The 20467-nt window shown below is 38.1% G+C and overlaps 1 protein-coding gene across 4 annotated transcripts in view; it reads right to left on the reverse strand.

Moving 5' to 3' along the window:
• Positions 1-4404: 4404 nt before the first annotated feature.
• The window catches only part of RMDN2 (regulator of microtubule dynamics 2), a 49516-nt gene continuing 33453 nt past the window's right edge, over positions 4405-20467 (reverse strand). For 3 of the 4 annotated variants that reach the window (XM_026122965.2, XM_026122966.2, XM_026122967.2), the window contains exons 8-11: positions 17571-17669; positions 15809-15862; positions 15638-15718; positions 4405-5362 (exon numbers count right to left, since the gene is read on the reverse strand). In XM_026122965.2, the coding sequence (XP_025978750.1) occupies positions 5309-5362; positions 15638-15718; positions 15809-15862; positions 17571-17669 (288 nt within the window). In that variant the 3' untranslated portion in view covers positions 4405-5308. Of the gene's footprint in view, positions 5363-5853; positions 6013-15637; positions 15719-15808; positions 15863-17570; positions 17670-20467 lie in introns of all 4 variants that reach the window. The other variant, XR_010388503.1, reaches the window with a different exon arrangement.

Here is a 20467-nt window from a genome sequence, read left to right on the forward strand (position 1 = left end):
ATATTCATGCCTGATATAATTAATTTATATTTACATTACAATAGTTCCCAGTTAGTATTGTGTGTCTGTTTATTTGGCTTATACAGGTAGGCAATCCAAAACAGATTATAATCTCAATAAAGACAACAAATGAAGAATGGATAAATGAGCATTTGCATCAGTAACTTGGACAAGTAACTTACCCAGAGTCACATCATGGATCAGTAGCACAACCAGGCATAGAGCCCAGAAAATACATATTCAAGTGCATACCGGACATAGTCCCTACATATATTTCTAAAATGACTGTTTATTTTAATGAGATGCTGTAAAATACTTCCTCAAAAAAGAAAGTTTCACATTCTTAGTTCTAGTGCTTCATTTACCAGTGTCACACATGCATGAGTTACACAAACACAGATGGGGCCAGGAAAGCTTACTTCCATTTGTACTGTCAAGACAGTTTGATTTGTTTCTTCTCCAATGAACTTGGGAGAGTCTGTAAGAAGGAAAAGTACTAGCAAATATGAATATAACCTCATGAACAAAAGAAAAATCAGGAGCTGCAAGAAATAATGTTGGTCCTTCAGTCAGAAGTACTCCTTCTTCGAAGTTTGCACCAGATGAATGCTGCAATACAATTTTAATTGTCGCATTACTGCAGGATTTTCTGCTTTGGAACAGGTGTAAGGCATTCATCATGACTATTGTGCCCACTGAAATAAAACACCACAGGACCATGCTCCAGCATATTCAGAAAACTATGGACATTGCTGGAATCTACAGTACCTACCTACAGCTATAGAAACTTCACATGGGAGTTGTTCAGTGAGTGATGACTGGTAGAATAACCTGAAGAAAGATACCTAGATCCAAAGAAATGGATATATTCAGGTTGACATGGATACACTGTATCTCTGGTAGCCACTTCTTTTTTTTAATTTATTCTGGCTTTTAATACTATAATAATAGTTTGGGGGAGGAAGCAGGAATTTTAGTTTTATTTTGATTTAACTGGATACAGAAATTGTCACTTTCCTTCCTAAATTGTCAGCTACTCACTGCTGTTGGGCAGCTTCCTAGTTCGTTCCAGCAGTTGATGTATTGATATTACTACATAAAAATGAGTAAATCACTCTGAGACTCTGCAAAAGGAAAGACAGTAATTTAAACAAAGTAGGTATGAGACTATATCATTGTAACTTTTTCCATTATGTACCAATAACTTTCTGAGTTGCTAGAGGACTATCTACTGTCGCATGGAGGCAATTCCAAATGAATCAGGATCCACTAACAGAGCCTTTATTTTCACCACAAGAAGAAAAAGTAGCATCAGTTATTTAGGAAGGCATCAAGCAGTATGCAGAACTAGCAGTTTTAACTGTAATGAAGCACAAGAATCCTAGTATTGGATCGAGGCCCCTTGAACACACCTTTTGCAAAGATGTGAAGAGACAAGCACTTCCCCAGGTAATGCACAATGTAAGTACAGGAACAGAGGCCAAACAAGAGATGCAGGAATGGAAGAGCTGAAGGAGATGGTTGGCAACACAGCCAAGACACCACAGCTTCATTCAGCTTGAGCCCCAGCTCTTCCATACTGCTTCTAGGCCCTTGGGGGGTTAATGCAGTCAACTTTTAGCTCCTCCAAGGAGACAACCACGGAAGTAAACGTCTGCTTGTGAATATTTAAACAAAAAGGAAAACATATGGCCCTCTGGAACTATGCTTGCTGCTTCTCTAGCTGATCTGTCACAGAGAACAGAGAGCCTAGGGCTGGAACTAAATGTAAAAGCTTTATTCCAGGAGCAATCAGAAAACAAATTGAGGAAAATGCTTCATTTTTAAAAGCAATCAGATTAAAGAACCAAAAAACACAAAGAGTTGAGACCACTCATGTGCAGTTACCAGTAAAAAAATAAAAACAGGCACAAAATATTTTACCTGTAGAAAACAATAGTTTCTTACCTGTATGAGGGATATTTTTGCAAACTATGAAAGACAGCTTGGAACAAATGATTAAAACCAGCCTTTTATTTCCCAGATGTTATTTTTTGAGATTCTACACATAGAATAGCAATGAGCAAAAATTAAAACAGCAGAATAGCTTTAATTCATAAAACTGTAAAGAAAATCACTAATTTCATTTCATAAAATCAGAATTTCCGTACAAAGCATATGTGGATTAAAACCACGGGTGCAATAAACCAAATAAAACTGTTGATGGCAGTCATAATGTGCAGCTCTAAACTCACGTCTTGAGACATGATGGTAAATGTTTCATAGTAAAAACTCATTAGGTAGGCTGGGCCCTAATTCAGAGCCAGTGAGTGCAGATGCAATCCCACTGATCGCGGAAACGGAGGAGGAGTGCCCGTGGCTCACAAAAGCCTGTACTGTATTCCCCAGAGATAGCAAGGTCAGAAGAGATCTTAAGAAGTCATCTAGTCCACCCCTGCCAGACGATGAGCTGTGCCTTAAATGTCGCCAATGTTTAAAGTCATCTTTGTTTAACTTTTTCTTAAGAAAAACTTGTGTAAATGATTTTATAATGTTCTCAGGAAATGTATTGCAGGGCTTTGCAAAGTTACCACCAGGACTTTTTTCCCCTAATGTCTAATCTAAAGGTAGCCAACTACTTCTTATCTTATGAACAGGGAATTTGGAGAACAGGGTTTTCGGGTTGGTTTCTTACTATCCTCTCTGCAGTAACTTTTCACAAATGTGAATACTCCTTTGGTCTTCACTCCTGCAGACTAAACAAACCAAATTCTTTAATTTTTTACTCTCATCTTTCTTGTATCTCTCCCCTGGACTCTTTCCAATTAGCCCCCAGCCTTCTTGAAGTGTGATGCCCAGAACTGGATACAGTATTCCAGCTCAGACCTACTTGGAGCTTATTAGGCCCAATTAGAGGAAAATGTTATTCCACATGCATTTCATGGGAACTCTTATTTATTCACTCTTGTACGTAATTTGTTTTTTCACAAAAACATGACATTATTGACCCACGGTTACCTTGCCATTCACTGGAATCTCCAGCTCCCTTTCCACAGAATTACTAAAACTACTGTGTTATCCTCCATCCTCTGTTATTACTTGTATGAAATACTTACTAATTTGCCTTTAATGAAACGAATCCTACTTACCTCACAATTTCTCCAATTAACTTAAATAATTTCTAGTTCTAATCTATTCCTCCAATGCACTTTCAACCTTTATCACTAATTACTCTTTGTAAATGAAGTATCTATTGCATAATCCAAGATAATTTATAAAGTAAACCGAGTAGCGTCAAACAGACTTAGGTAGAGCCCTACTTGTTACATCCTCCTAGGTGACAGTGAATTACTGACAACCCCTAACAGCATAAGTCACTGTGGTAGGTCCATTTAGACTACGCTTCGCTACTTTGACTACAACAATGTCCAAAAGCAGCCTTTATCAAAAGCCCACCAAAATCAAGTCATGTCACCTTTGCAGCTTCTCCTCTGTTCACAAGTCAGTTATTCTTTCACAGAAGGAATTAGCTGATATGATCTATTTGATATGATATTTCTTCTTTTCCCTGAAATTTTGTGTGGAAAAGGAGAACTCTGGGATTGAAAAATGGGTATATGAAATATTTTCCCCCAGAAAGAACAGTGAAAACAGTTAAAATGCTCATTGCAATTTGCGGAGATCTTCAGTAGAATGAAAGACATGAAGAGGACAGCGAAAATTCAGAACCAATGTTCTGAACTTTAAGATTTTGGTCAGAAATATCCCATGGTAATACTAGCATTTCTAAAAACATGTTTTTAAAAAATGTTTGGAAAACAGAGAGCTTTTTTATGAAAAGCTTGAGAAATCCCTATACTTCATGAGCAGTCATGGATTTAGGCTGAATTCAAATATAACTCTATATATTTGTCTTCTTCCAGTCTTCTGCACCTATTGCCTTCTGTTGTCAGTTGTCAAAGCTCACTCTTACTGACGAGATGTTTCAGTCATATGCATACATATTCCTTCATATCTGCCGAACTTTTAGATCTTCATTCAGATCACTGTAGTTCCTACTTGCCTGTAAGCTTATGTCACTGCTGACCTTGGTCCTAAATTAAAGGCCCAGTCCTCAATTCAATACATTGGTGCCATAAGAGTCCTCAATGTCTTAGCCATAAATTGGTCCACTTCATCTTACACATCAAACTAGCAGGAGTGTGCAGCGGTACTAATCCTACTTCATTTGCTTTGTTTCCTTTAACAGGAATGCTTACTTCTGGGCACGCTCTTAACATCTAGATAAAGACCCTGATTTAAAAGCCGGTGAAAACTGGCCTTTGTTCTTCTACAAACTTTGGTGAATTCTGGAGAAGTCCATTAGCGAACAAAATTCTCTCCCTGCCTATTATGTTTTATTGAAAACACTGCTGCCCTATATCGTCAGACAGAAGTAGTAGGTCTTTAATTATTCTATTTTTATGTCAGGTTATGTTATACAGAAAAGATAAAAGGTTAAAGGTAGTCACATGCTGGAGAAAGTCCTCAGAACAGTAACACCACCACAGTAGGCAATTGTTCAAAGTGAAATAGCCAGGATTCATAAATTTCATGGAGGTCTCACAAAAAAAATCATTAAAAATCACAACTGTAACAGACTTGCCCAAAACACTTAATATCATTGGTCTTATTTTTAATATTTTACTTGTCGAGGTTACAAATAACATAAAATATAACTTCGGTATTTAATTTATAAAGTTTTCATATTTCCATGTAAAATCAACAGTAGATTTAAAGTAAAAAGAGCTTTGTGGAGGCAACATCTTCTTCTTTAACTTCAGCAAGATTCTAATTTTTTAAGAGTAAATGTGTAAACAAAACATTCATGATTTCCCTTTGCATACATTTGTGCAGATCAGTTGATACAAATATAATTTACTATAGAAATAAAAAGTACAATTTTTTTTGTTTTTGCTATATGTAGTTCTATGCTGGCATCACATTTTAGTTGGTTAATCTTTCAAATAGTAAGATTTATGCAATTTGCGCTCTGACCCCTGGTATGTCCATTGCCAGCAGTGGACTTCATGTTCAGAGAATCGAACTCACAGTGTCAACAATCTAAAATTAAACTTAAATGCAAGAATTATAAATATTCAGAGAAATTAATGCATCATTTTCATACCATAATTGCCAGGTACTTAAAGGCCATGATCCAAACTCACTGAAATCAATGACAGATTTCCCACCGGCTTAGCTGGAATTTACCTGCAGTGCCCAGTGGATACAGATTCTCATTTTGATTCTGCAATTTTATCACAGCATGAAGAGTTAAAAGTGCATAGTATCACAGCTTCAGTGTGAGAAGTAAAGCCTCTAAGTCTTTCTGGGCCTCTTTATCCTGAAAGAGACAGACCATCATACATAAACTTAGGATAAATCCCTTGATTTGCCTAATACGTGCCTATCCGCATTTCTTCACTAGCAACAGACATAACATACAGCTGTAATAGCCACACAATGTACAAGACTGCATAGTAAGTTAATTTATCAGTGATCGCAAAAATAAAGTATGAAGTGAAAACAAGAGCCAGATGGCAGCCCTCCTTATACAGCTCCGTTAAAGCACTTAAAATGTTAGCCGCAAATAGCCTCCTCAGCAGAGCAGTAAGCCTTTCGGCTTAGGCCATAACTTTTATTGGTGTACTTTGCATAAAGTTCTGCCTTGCCTTTTATTTTACACAAGCTTGCAACCCAGTTGCATGCAGTTTTTCTATGGAAGTTTCTGTGATGTTTCCTAATAATATATTATCCAATTAACAAGAAAACATTGGGAAATGTAATTAACAACACAGACGAGATTGTGTTTTCAGTGCACGCAGCCAGACCTACCTATAATATCCCACTATGGAATGACTACATCCTTGGTATCTTCCATACCGGAGTACGTGGGCTCTGCCTACGCTACCAGGCTCACGGCAGAGTGGAGCCAGTGTGGGAGCAAGAGGCAAGCAATCTGCTATGGTCAGAGCCAATACTATATCATATCACCTAGGGGAGAAGGCAAAGACTCCTTTTACGCTGATGTGTAAGCGCACAGTTTGCACAGAGTTATTCCTCAAAACAAAACCTAGCCTGCAGAACTCTTCCAATGGTACCCAACAACACACATCTTAGTTATCCATATAAACCATCAGGAAAGGGATAGGTGTGTACAAGCATGTAACAGCAGTACAAAAATCCTACTTTTATACTTATTTTTTGTAATGTCTCCTGGATATAATCCACTCACTTTACTTGCTGCTGCAAAACTTCTAGCCTGCAAAATGGACCTTAGCTTAAAATGACATTTCTAAAAAGTCAGCACCTCATACCTCCAGACTGGTAAGGGTCCAAACAACCAGTACTTGCACCCACACGTACTTAACGGTACAAAGGCACAAGCACATCACAAATTTTGTGCAAGTATTTCTATCAACAGAGATCGATATTTCTTTCCCAGATAAAATAACAGGCAATTCTGAAAGAAAATACTACAGACAGACAGTGAAGTAACCACTGAATTTCAGGATCACTTCATTATCTAATCAACCAAAAAGCTGAAACAAAATACAGGACATTTTAAAATATATTTTACGGACGAAGAAATTCCTGCTTCTCTTTATTTTGGTTAGTTGTCTATAATGTCATGGAGGAATAGAGTAGAATATTGAGATGAGAGAAACCATATGCCAGATACGTCAAACTACATTATACTATTGCTTTGCATTAAGGCATTAATACATTAGCTGGACACTTCTCTTGGAGTTGCTGCCTTGCTCCCACTGCCAACAACAGGCTAAACTATCTGCCTAATCATTTATCAGAGGCCTTTAAAAGGCACACATTGTAAAGCTAGTAAGCTCTTGCCAAAACACTCTAACAGAAGGAAATGTCACACTGAATCCAGCACCCCTTAAATTCCATGTCACTGTGGGCTGCTTGGAGCACCAGCCCATGCCTTTGAATAAAAACTGGAAAACCCACGAACTTTGCATCAATACTTTGATTAATTCAGGGAAAAATACATTTTTTCTGTACTGATTGCCATCTATGAAAATGATTCCTAAATTCCATTAAACATAAAAGTAACAGGCCAGATATTGTCCCATGCTATTAAGAAAATGAAAAAGGTTTTATCTGGTTCTATCTGCTCCTACTCTTTTCACACATTTCTGAGCCAAAAATAAGAAAGATGCAGGTTTTGCCATACCTCAATGAACTGTGGTCAGCATTTTATGGGTTCACAGAATTCTTTACTCACTTTGCACAATATAGCTTTTTAAAAACATATCTCCAAACAGTTCTGTATAATTATCTTTTTCCTTAGAAGCAAACGATTATGTTGGGCAGCTTTAGGGAGTTGCAAAGTCCCCAAACCATTGGACAATCTTTCCTGAATCTTCCTCTGGGCTTAGGAAAAAGAATGAAACAAAACCATGATTGTTCTAAGAACTAGTTAAAGAAGAAACTGGAAACGTCACACAGTTTTCTACCTCTGGGTTGCCAGTTTTAAATAAGACCATATCAGTAAAGGCAGGAATTACCGTTGCAAATTATTGCGTATTTAATGGGCTGTGTTAACTGAGCTAGCAGCTTCCATTCAATAGTAAAACGCAGCTGACAAAAACACTTTTAAAAAAATCAGTAAAAATTAAAAGAAAAGCTGAGAATGGTCTGGGAACTATTACGTGTCCCTCAGATAGTGTCCTTCCTGAGAGCTGGGTCAAGCTAAAGGAAGAGAGAAGCCCACAACATTGTTAACTGTGCCAGTCTCCAGTCTGAAGGATGAAAACTTAATTATTGCCCAAACCTTGGCTGTTAATGGGAAAACAAAGTTGAGTCCTGTATCTGGACAATTTCTGGGTCTCTGGCTTTCTAGAAACAAACACTAAGGTTGGCCTTTTTTTTTTTTTTTTTTTTTAAAAACCATGGGCAGGCTTTGATGTCTCCCTAGAGTGGGGCAGGGAGAGGACAATGTGCAAGTCAGATGAAGAATGCAATATATTTGCCATAGTCCCAGTTGTTCACCCTGAGGCTGAGTTTAGCTCTCACTGAATACCCAGCCATTTTCAACCTTGACTTTCTACTGTCAAGGCTTACATTTATTAAACACTTCTCATATCGTGTTCAGAGTTGAACACAAGTTCAAAATGTTCTGCAAACCGTCACACAAAGGGAATTCAGAATTACAGGGTCAGTGACTGTATTTCTCCCTCTTCCTATTCAGTTGCTTTTCTTTTTTATTTCATCAGTCACAGGGGAAATGCACAGGAAAGAAAGACTGGGGAGGCCAGGGACTGAACAAGGGAAGAGAGGGAGTTGAGAACAAGAGCGAGACGGAAGAGAGGTGGTGGGAAGAAGGGAATGTTGGCTTAACTGGATGCGGTCCACATTTTTATAGTTAATTTCTGCTAATAAATTTTATTTATGCATACATACACATACAGTCACATAAATGTGCATGTAAAAATTATATGGCAATTAAAACTGAGACAAAAAGATAATGATTTTACCTTCCATCTCAGTTAATTGCTTCCTTATGCATTAAACACACACAACCCAGGCATCACATATGTGTGCACTTGTTGACAAAGTCTCAACTGTCAACAGAGTACTGATACATCCCCATGACGGCAGCCAAAACGGTTACAGCCGCCAACTATAACATACTTGTGTGCAGCCGGTGCCAAATTCCAAGCTGACATGCATCCTGTATGACTGTAGCACAGGCAGTGGGACTGCATGGTATATTCAGCGAGCGGCGCTGCGAGGGTGGTCCAGGGCCGTGCTCTGCTGCTCAGGAACAGCAACGAGGTGCTGAGAGTGAGCCCAGCTTTCGGGTACAGCTGTATCACTCCTTCGCAGCTCCAGGAGAAACCGTGGACTATAACAGAAGAGGCTCCCAGGCATGCACAAGGAGTAACAGCGCTTATAGACAACATAAATCGTTACAGAAAGCTATATGCTATGCATTCTCAATTTTGTGACAACTTTTCACACGTGGTGTGATTGCAGTAGGCATTAATTTACATCCAGTTACGTAATACTGTTTTTCCCCTCAGATATTTCAATAAACCATCGCAATCATCCACTTGCAACTTTCTGTATGACTGCTGCATGTCACAAGTTAGGGCTTTTTATTTTCTTTCATATTTTCAGTATCCTCCTCCAGGGAAGAAAGATGACTTCTCTAGGCTTTTAGGATCAAGGCAAACAAGGCTTTAAAATATGGAATGGGCAATAATTCAACATGTTCTGATTATACTTCAAATAATGGGAAAGATATCCTTTCCCATCAAAATGGCTGAGAATTGACATTTCAACTAGTTTTAGGATTGCTGTTGAAAAGTTGCAAAATAACTGAATCCAATTTCTAATGGTTAATAGTTGTGTAGAATTTTTATACACCAGCAGGTATTTTTCTAACCTAAAACACGGAGTCTCACTGACAATTTGGTCTCCTTTTATCATCGCACACACTAGGGAGCTGTTGCTGTTGGAGGCAGCCCCGCTTTCTCTGCGGCTGCGGCTCCCACTGCTGCAGGAGCTACAGTCCCTCCCTTCTGCCTGGTCACTGCTGAATGGGCTTGCACCTGTTCATGCCCAGTTACAGCCTTCTCAGAAAGATGCCTGCTCAGGCGCACCTTCACGCTGTATATTGCCTCCGAGATGATGTATTTCAAACTCCCAGAAGCTTGATTTCTCTCAGCCGCCCTTAAAAAAATATGAAACCAACTGCAAACCTCTTCATCCTGAAATGCACTGCCACCTCCGTGAATACCTCTCCTGCTTTCCCCCCATCCTTAGCATGCTCGAGGAGGAGATATGTCTTACTGCACTGACAGCGATGCTGAAATCGTGCTACCTTTGACAGGATGTTGCCAGAAGTATTCTGTAATAAACTAGTCCATTTCATCATAAATATATTAAGCTCAGCATTTAACAGTATAGACTTTAGCCATATGAATGAAATTACCACACCACCAAACAACCAAAATCTTCATCATATTTTGAAATCTTTTTTTGGAGGGGAAAAAGAGTGAGCGAACAATGCAAACAAACCTTTTGGCAAGAACTTCAAAAATATGCAGACTATAAAGCAGTGGGATCAGTAAGAGAGAAAAAAATAGACTGTATTCTATGAAGAGCTAAATAACATAAAGAATAGGAGCTCTCAAATTCTTTTAGCAGCTCTTTTACAAATGTCTCATTTTAGCAGCATTTTACAGTTTGAAAACTGATCCCTTTAATATGAGTTTTTCGAAGGTCCATTCCCTAAACTTCAAGAACTCATATTCATTCCATGTAAACCGAAGCACTAACTAAAGCAATAGTTATTAAGGGTTGTTTTTCTTTTTTTTAAGCAGCAAACGATCTTTTGACAAACAGTATATTCAAAAGATACTTTAATTTTGGGTTGGTGGTAGCTATTAGGAAATTCTTGTTGAACTTCACAAACAGTATTACTAGGAAAACAATAGCCTAAAATTTAAAAATGAATACCAATCTGAATAATCGCATTATTTTGTAATTGAAACATTATGGATTTTTGTATGGCATTTTGAGAACAAATGTACACAAAATCTAAAGGAAAGAATATCCTCTGAAAACAATAACATTTTGTTTTGAGTAGCATCTGTAATTGATACATTTTTGAATAGGGGAAAAAAGGGAAGATGCAGAGAAAAGAAAATGTTCCATTTGACGAGAAAACAAAAACATTTTTGTATAAGGTTAACCCAAATAATTCATATAGTTTCAGTGGGTAGTTTCTTCACAAAAAAACTTATAATTTGTACCCTTTGCTTTAAAAACAAAACTACATTACTTTTCCTCCTCTCAAAATCTTAGAAACACAGATTACCACATCAGCTTCAAATGAGATCTACTGAAAATATCACAGCAAGGTCTGCTACATAGGACCAGCCTTTAGACTGGAGAAGACATATCTTGGAAGATCTCCTTTGTAAAATTTAAGATATCTAAATGGTCTGTTTTGACAAAAGCAACTGACAGGTGCTGAATTTTATATTCTGCCCCCTCTTCCATCCCTTTGCAACTCCCACCCTTTTCCTTACAGACAATATTCAAAAAGTAAATCAGTGACTTGGAATATCAATTATGGTGAGGTAAGAAAACATAAGAAAATCTTATGCGCATGATTTCTCCTCAGCAGCTGCATTCTCGTTCAAACATCAGGCCATTACTCCTGTCCAGTATTACATATACCTCTGTGTTCTCACAGGGTTTTCTGGCCTTTCAAGTGTCACTGAGTATGATGGCAGAGCCCTTACCAAGCCTATGCTTCCTGCCATGCTATGACCATAAGAAGTAAAAGCCAAAATTGTTAGTTTCTGTAATATCTGTAATATTGAGCTCTCATTAATTTTTAAATCTGAATTGCCTTCATTTTTAACTATTGAGAAGGAGGGAGTGTTTTAAGTCAAGACTTTTTTTTAACCACTAATAATTTTGTAAAATACATTCTCAGCTTAAGTGAAGTTTTCATCTGCATTTTAAATAAGACTTTTCTGTAACTCTCAGTGCAAATAAATTTGCTTTGCTTTCTTCCTGCTTTACTGTTTTCAGCTCTTCCAAGACTAGATTGTTTGTAAAATAACTGCTGCTTTTTAGATTCATTTTCAAGCAATGTCATAGAGACAAGAACCTTGAGGTTGTATGCAAGATCAATGCTCTTGTCTTCAAATTTAAATTATGTTTTTCTCCCCAAGTTTAAAAAAGTTATTTTTTCTATCACAGTAGTCCACCGCATCTGGTTTCAGCAGCCCTTTATGTAGTCACACTCACCAAGCCTCTTTGCTCATTACTTTGTAATGCACTCAGAGTCTCAGAAAGGGTATTGCGATGACTATTACATAAACAGAGCAGCTATTATGCACTTGACAATAACTCACATGCAGCCCTGAACATTAGGATCTCTTTTTTTGAAGGGGTGAATGTTTCCCAGGACCCTGAGGTTATCCACCTGGACAGCAACCAGAGTAAAGCGGGACAATTTAATGTCCCGTGATCCTCTAGCCATGTAGCACCACTCTACAATGTAAGAATATTTATGGCCAAGGAAAGACTATATGATTCATCAGGGGTTTCTGTTTAGAGTAGAGAGGATAAAAAGAAAGGTCTCTAATATAATATAACATCAGTTTCATTCTCCAGGTCTCATTTGTACCAAATGTCCTGTACTCACTCTTAAAAGACAAAAAATGTGCATACTGCTTAGTTAAGAAGGTGCCAAACTGACTATTTCAAAAAATTGATACTAGGACTTATGGGAATCTTTCTTAATAAATTGTCTCTCTCTTGATAATTTCTTTGGTATTCTGTTTCAGGTTTATCACTGGGTTGAAACTGGCTATCGGATTTTTTTTCTTTAATAAGAATTAACTCTGTTTGGAAGTCCCTCTCCCCCATGAATTAAAAACATATTCTTTAAGTGGTAGAACAGACACACAAAAAGGGTAACTGGATGTGATACAACATTTAAGACAAGAATCTTCTCACTTTATTTGAAATGTTACATGAAATGAATCCTAGACAAGTGTCAGAGAAGTGCCTTGACTTAGACCAGCTGAGAATTTGGCCTGAGGATTAAAATGAGCTATGGGTTATTTTACTGATGCCAAGTACCTCCGGTTCCCACCAAAGTCAATGGAAACTGGATGCTCAGAAACACTAAAAAATTAAACTATTATCTACTATTATTTTTCATATTTGTGCTACAGGGTGATTTGTATCATGAAATACTATATGTTTTCTCAATGTGGCACCTTTCCAGCAACTTTGTCTTTCAGTCTACTGCTGGTTTTATGCCTTTATACATATATATGCTTCTCAGTAGAAGCCAGCATTTAAAAACAATAAAGGAATTCCCCTGCCTGAAGAAAGAGAGGTTTTAAAAATCACGTGAGAAACTGTGATTACTCTTGGATTTCTAGCATGACTGTGACAACATACTACACTGCTGACAACCTTGAGATTCTGTGCTGCGGCAAACTAAAGAGACCCTCAGACTGCTGTTGAACTGCATTTTCTATTTCACTCCATGAACTCCATTGTCTACAGGGCCATAGTCAAGTTAGGCACGTTACCAGCATCTGTTTTTGTGTCCCCAAAGTCTCTTCAACCTTATTACAGCCTTGTCCCTCCCTTAAATTAACCTAGCTAAAAGTTATTCCTATGTTCAACTCCAAACCCTGAACAACTGCTGTTCCAACATGTCTTCCCAAAAATCAGTAACAGTCTTTCTGTAACACAGTAATCAGAACAATACACAATATTCTAATTCAGGTGGGACTGGAGTTAATGGCATCAGCAGAGGTCATGTTCCAGATATCCATTTTATATTAATGTGCTCGCTTTACCTTGTGTTGACTGTTTGGGGTTTTTTTTGTGTGTGTGTTACACGCTGTTGCCCCAACAACTTGCATTCCTGGAGCTTTTTCTAAATTTATCTCAAAACACATCACATGTAAACAAGCCAAATCAGGCAAATCTGTGATACCTATAAAATGAGTCATAGCAGAAGAGGACAAATCATCTTGTCCTCTTCAGATGCACAAAAGACTTTTGGGACCTACTTGCTGCTCTTTTTCAGTTCACATACCAGTATAATTCTTATTCTTATCACCACTCTGCTTGCCACAATACACATACGCACCCTTCAGATTGCTCCTGAATTCCTTTCCTTACCATAGCAACCCCCTGCTTTTTCAGGTCTGTTGGCACTTCAGAAATGAAATAGCGCTTTCCTGTTTCCAGGAACCAAATACCCCCAGATGGGCTGCAGCTTATGTTTACAGTTTAGAGTTTGGAGGCAGGATTTGTCTCCCATTAACAGAGCAGCCTGAAAGTATCTAAGGCATTCACATCTCATCTCTGTCTACCATCAGTGGACAGAGAGAGGCAGGATGAGGTACCTGGAGGTATATCTCTCTCTCTCCACTGAGTGGAGCCTCAACAACTACCTTTGACTGGTTGCAAACTTTCGGCCAGCTAATCTTAGCAGAGATGAAGCCCAACCTATGCTATCTCTGTATTTTTCGAGGAGTCTTTATGAATATGTTGAATGATTTCCAGTTTACTATGCACAAGCAGTCTTCTGACCACCGTAAGTTTCTGTGATATATTTGTTTGCAATTTTATTGGGTAGCATTTGTAATTACACGTCTTACTTTTTGACTTCAGAGTTCATTGCAATATTACCTGGCCCATAACAGGAAAAACAAAAGAATTCATCAGCATAATCAGTCCAGACATACACAAAACTGGCTGAGCTCAAGCAGTTGCATATTCTTTCCCTTAAACCACTGGACCTACTTTTTTTGCAAAGAAATATGGTACAAAATTACTGCTCATTGATAGCAGTCTTTCCTGTGTTCTGTAAAAATGGGCAAACTGAAAGTACATTTCAGCAGTAAGTAAAGAATAAAGTAGAGTGAAGAGATTACTAAGTCATATCTGCATCAATACATATTTAAAGAAACACTAAAGTTAAGCAATGATTGCTTAATTTATGATTGGTACATAGTCTAACTTGGGCTGAAAATAGAGGCCACCCAGGAGCAGCTGCTGGTGAGGCATGCAGTGGTCTTTCTTTGGAGCAGGAACATTTGACATAAACATGTTAGTGCTCCACACACTGACTTATTGTCAATCAAATTACAGAGCTATTTAAAGGTCTTTTTCCTTAACTTCAAAGAATTAAATGGGATAGAGCCAATTCGTCTCTGGAATCACCTGTCTGTCTCTCTCCCCCTACCCCCATCTGCTATGCTCAAAGGGGGTCCCTGAGGCTGACAAAGCTCAGGTTTGAACTTGTGATGCTCTAGGATGGTAAGACATTTTCAGTCACAGGTTGTTAATTATGGAACTTGCTTCTACATGAGATCAGACAGCAAGAGTGAATCTTCTTGCCATGACTTGGGTTACATTTGAGAAATTAAACCATTTAAAATCTCTCAAGTATCTACAGAAATTTCACATCCATGTACAAAAACGCTCTAAAGAATCTAAAAAAATAATTTAATAATCTGTAAGAATAAACTAACTTCCAGCAGATGGAACTGGAAGAACTATGCCTCTTTAACTAGACTGTGGCTGAAGACAAAGACAAGCTTGAACAATTCATCCAGTTCTGCTATAGTCAACAACCCACAGTGCCCAGGAGGGCTTGACAAGGGAGGGCTTGACAAGAATCATAAAACATAGGCTTTTAGGTGAACTAGTCCCACTGTTGTGAGACCGAAATCCAGAATACTTTCAGCCGAGAAAAAGAGTAGGTGTGAGGCAAAATTTCAGCACAGCTAGTGTGACACACTCAACTGCTTATGCTTAAGACTGTAATTCAACCCATTTCATTAAATTAAGAGCTTAATTCACAAGGCAAATCTTTGACAGCCTTTGACACAGACAAGTCTCTGACAGTTTCCCAAAGAATTTTTTTACAGCTGTTGATACAGACAACTGTAATGAGCCAGCCTAGAGTGGAGGGAAAAGGAAGGTTCTGTGTTCAGAGGAAAAAGTGAAACATTATGCTACTATTGACACTGTAATAACGGGTACTAAAAACAGGACAGCAGTCACAGGAGAACAAGTTATCATTATCAATACCCACCTCATTAGTAACTGAGAGAACTGACAGGGCAGAATCACAGTACTTCAGTGCGTTGTTTTTCTGGCCAAGATCGTTATAGCACTGAGAAGAAAAAACACATTTTATTTCTAGCTAGACCACTGTAAGAATACCAGAGCCTACAAATCATTATTTTCTAAAGAAGTTGATTACCTTTGCCAAATACACATAATTTGACTTGGAATATCCTGGACACATTTCTTCTGCCTAAACAATAAAAAACAGGAAACAAAATAGACAAAAAAATTGTGTGATGAGACTTATGTGGTTAGCGTAACATTTTTAGTAATGTCCTAAGCTTTCTCAGACATCAGACTGAATCATTCCTACTGTGTGCACCACAATCCATTCAGCATAAAAAAAAAAAACCCAAATCAAAAAACCCAGAAAAATCCCAAACCAGGCACATGAGATGTTGATACTGAACACGAAAATGTTCTGAACTCCCCAGTCTTCTCTCTCCCTCTCTAAATGCTTTGTAAAGACAATGGCTCATTCTAAACAGAAAACAAAATGTATTCACTCATACAGTGAGCTGGAAGACACTAATTTTTCTGCATTATTAATAGTTACTTCCCCATCAAAGAAATAAACAAGCAACCAAGTGTTCCTCACTTTGGGTGATGGTTAAGAACTATATCCATTAACCTTATAACTATTTTTCTTTCACAGACTTTTATCTTCTGTCTCTGGGTTCACTTTTCTCTTCACATCATCATCTTCTGAAAAGTTCAAATAATTCAGAAAGTTCAAGATTGTCTTCCTATGTCCACCAAGGACATAGAACCTCAATGATGAGTAAAAACATTACCAGTTATCTACTAACCAAGAGGCAGCTTTAATCAACAGACTTTTGGGAGTGAAAAATTACATCAGCAACATTTACAGAAGCTACAGCTCTCGGACCACAACAGTGCTACTTTCACTAGAATTGTGTATTATCAAACAATTGAAAAGGATGCCCAAACAACTGTCTTTAAGAAGATAATTTAATATTTGTTGCAGAAGATGACTTAAAACTACACTTTGCAGCACTGAGGTCTGTAAGCCCACTACAAAATGTCCTGAAGAATATTTCAAATGATTTCCGCTAGCTTTGGATCATGATCTAAAAGATAAAACTCTCTTACACAGGGAAGGTTGTAATGTATTGCGTTGTCCAAAATTCAAGAGATTATTCCACTTTTAAATAGACTAGGAACACAGAAAATAAACACTTTTGATATTGCCAAAAATATGCTTTTCTACAATTCTTTTGAGCAACTGTCTTGAAGGTAATTGTAATGATGGAAGTTTACACTTCGAATTTAGTCAAGTAAAAGACTTATATTTTTCAGCTCCAGAAGTAGAAATGATTCACATAAAAGAGGCTGAAAGACAGCTTTATTTTATACACGTGGTGTTTTCTTGTAACTGTGCATTCAAGCACAACGGCCAGAACCTATGTTACAGAGCTTTCTTTTCTACTTCACTGTAAAGGTCATTTCTTAGCATCCACCTCACCTCCACAAAAAAAGAAAAGCTTCTACTGAAATTCAAAGAAAAGAGCTTCAGGTCAGAAGTTTTCCTTGCCTGTGTTAAATCCCTCGCAAAAATGGGCAAATAATCAGTTATCATTGTGGCTGATTTGTTTCAGCAGTATGTATAACTACATCTATTATCCATCTCACATTACATCCAGTAACTACTAATGTGGCAAGTCATTACAGACTTCTGTAGAATGTAACAGAAGAAAGGTATTAGCCACTTTTCTCCAAACTAATTTTAAAATAGAAAAGAAAAAATTATTTTAGAAAGCCCTGCGGTATTTAGGATTTATAGCTACTGAACATAATCTGTTGAACAGACATCTTGAAAACAGTCACATAGAGCAGCTGGTAATAGCCACACAGGAAATCCCTTGGCTAGGACTGACCTTAAGGAAATTCTGCAATGCTTCTTCTACTGTTGAAGTTGGTGGAGCCCCAAAAAGAGCAGCAGCTACTTTCTTTTCAATCCAAGACAACTGAGCTACCTATAATATAAATGGGAGGAAGAAAAAAAAAAAAAAAAAAGAGAGAGAAGTCTTTTAGGATTGTTTCTCAGATTTGGAGTAAAATATTATACTGTGCTGCTGTACTACCTATACAACACATTTTGCAAAAGAACACAAAAAAGGAACGCTTAATGTTGCTGACTGGCCAACTTAAAGCACAGTCTTTTGGATTTTTGAGTCCATTAACAGGGAAAAGTACATGGGTAGAAATACACAAAACACTAACATCATTGACAGATTATCCCAATCTACAAAGCTTAAAGTACAGTTAAAGCCTGATAAGAGTGTACTATTCTAAAAAAAACTAAGGCTAGAAATAGTGCTTTAAAGATTTTCAAGAGACAGACAGTGGTAGTGGTAGTGCATCTACTGAATGCTTATCAGCATTATGAAAAGCTGTTGCTACAGTCAAAACGTGCTCTGGGCCCTTGTAGAACAAGCTCATTTATTACAAAGAAGCTGGTCACAACAACTGTTAAGAAGTAGGCTTCATTTTTCCCTCTCCAGTTCTGAGAAATAACACATGCCAGAAAGCTCTTCTCAGGAAGACAGGCTGCTACAAAAGGACGTTATGGAACTGTCATATTGCCACATGACATACACAACTTCTTCCCTTACATACAGTGACACGTGACAGAACCTGCACTGGTTACTGCCACAAGGCATCAGGTTGCATCCCCTAGCACAGTGAAACACACCTCATGCCTCTACTGAAGTCAGGAGCCACTCAGAAATGCAACATGAGCCTGAAGCCTGTTCATATGGACAACAAGTGAAGGAACCCTCCTCCTCCTCCCTCCTCCAGAATAGCTAGCACATCTGTAAACAAAGGGCAGGTCTTTATGCCTTCACAGAAGTATTTGAACCACAGCACTGATGGCTCCTGTCACAGAGTAGAAGAGAGTTAAAGCAAGGTTCTGTGTTTTCCTAGTGATTTCTGGCCTGATCTAGGCAGAGCAATGCAGGGATATGCACAGGCAAAGTAAGAAAGCTTCCCATCCAAACCAGGAGGTGAAGTAAGATGCGAGTCCCTTACTGCCATCTGTTTTAGAGGGAGCTCTGATTCAGTAATGGAGCTAAGCCTTGAATTCAAGCCTGTCCCACTGCTGTAAAAATTTAAATGGATTTGGATAGCTTCTTATTATTCCCACCTCATTCCCTGGCTTCCCAATCTCTTCAGGGCTGTTGCTGCCTCCCCTGCCCTCTCCTGCTGAATCCAGCAATTATCCAGCAGGTTACGGTTAATTATGCTAAAATACAGCTACCCACAGCCATCAATCAGAACGTCTCTCTCGAGTGGACATCAAGCTCTCCCTATTTCTTGTTGCAAACTGCCTTAAAAATACCATTGCAAAGAGAGCAAATACAGGCCAGCACGCAGTAGGAAAACGCACAGAACCATGTTTTCTTGTCTGGCATCAACAAACTCTAACTAAGAGCGAGCAACACTGCTTGGAGACGGAAGGCATTCTGGCCAAGCCCTGCTGGTTGTCTGGCAGGGTCCAACACCTTGTTTGTTAAATGGCGTCAGTAAGTCTTTCACTCAAAATCACTAAAAATAATATTCCAGAGATGAACAATATTAAGAAAGCAAAGCTTTTTCATCATCTCTCTCAGATCTCTTGCTCTTGAAGCCTCTTTTAATGCAATAAAGCATTTTTAGAAAAGCTCTCTTAACCCATCTCAGTTCTCACTCATTAAACAAAATGATGCTTGCCCTCTTTGTACTGAAATGCTTTTACACTGTTACAAATTGTACCACAGAGGTTAAAACTTCAAGTTGTAGATATATGTACGTATATAAGCATATATAATTCCCCACACACTGCACTTTCCTTGCTACTCTCTAGTTTCCTAGGACAGATTCTGTGAGAGGTATTAAATGCATTTTGCTTTTTACAAAAATATTTTCTTCAGGCCAATCCACTGCTATAGTATTCCTCATTCTCTTGGAAGAGGAAGGGGGCTTCTGTCTTCAGGTTCATCTCATCAAGATAGAGCAAGGCTACAGGGAAGGAAGAGATGAAAAAAATGAAGGGGGTGTATCTTCTTATACTGTTCTCTGAGAGACCACCTGACACTATATATGCACTACATAGATACAATTCTCACATACACAGAACGAACTTGCAGTTTTTCCATGCAGAGTTATAATTGGCTATTTAAAAATAAAAGTTCTTCCTGTCAGTTGTTTTATTGCTTTACAAGATTTAATCAGAATTGTTTTACTGAGGTTTTAGTTGTTATTTTATCTTAGTTGTTATGTAGTTTATTTTAGTTATTATTTTATATTAGGTGCTGCTTTGCATTATACGTACTTAGCCACTTCTATATTACAGAAGCCACCAACCTAAAGCAACATTTAAAAGCAAAATGCAGCTATAGCAAGTTTTCTTTAATGTGCACTGGAATCAATATTACACTTTATGGGTATTACACAGGTAGTCAGATAATTCTGTAATGCTTTATGTACTCAAACTTACATGCCAATGGCTTGATGAACTCATTGCAGCAAACTCTAGCCATTTACAAATGAAGTGCCTAGTTTACACTGATTTTCTGGGTTCCTTGGACAGTCAATAGAGAGACAGCAGCTTTTCCATCAGGCAATTCCTCTTGCTTCATCTACTTTAGCCTGGGCTGAACTATCCTCTCTTCCTCCTTTCTTTTGACTACAAAAGGAGTGCTGACAGCTCAGATCTGACACGTCTTGTGGATGGCTAAAGATAGGTGAGATAAATCCCATCCCAACAGCTTAACCACTCCCTAGCAGACTC

The sequence above is a fragment of the Dromaius novaehollandiae genome, chromosome 3 (genome assembly GCF_036370855.1).
Source record: "Dromaius novaehollandiae isolate bDroNov1 chromosome 3, bDroNov1.hap1, whole genome shotgun sequence".
Taxonomy (NCBI): Eukaryota; Metazoa; Chordata; class Aves; order Casuariiformes; family Dromaiidae; genus Dromaius; species Dromaius novaehollandiae.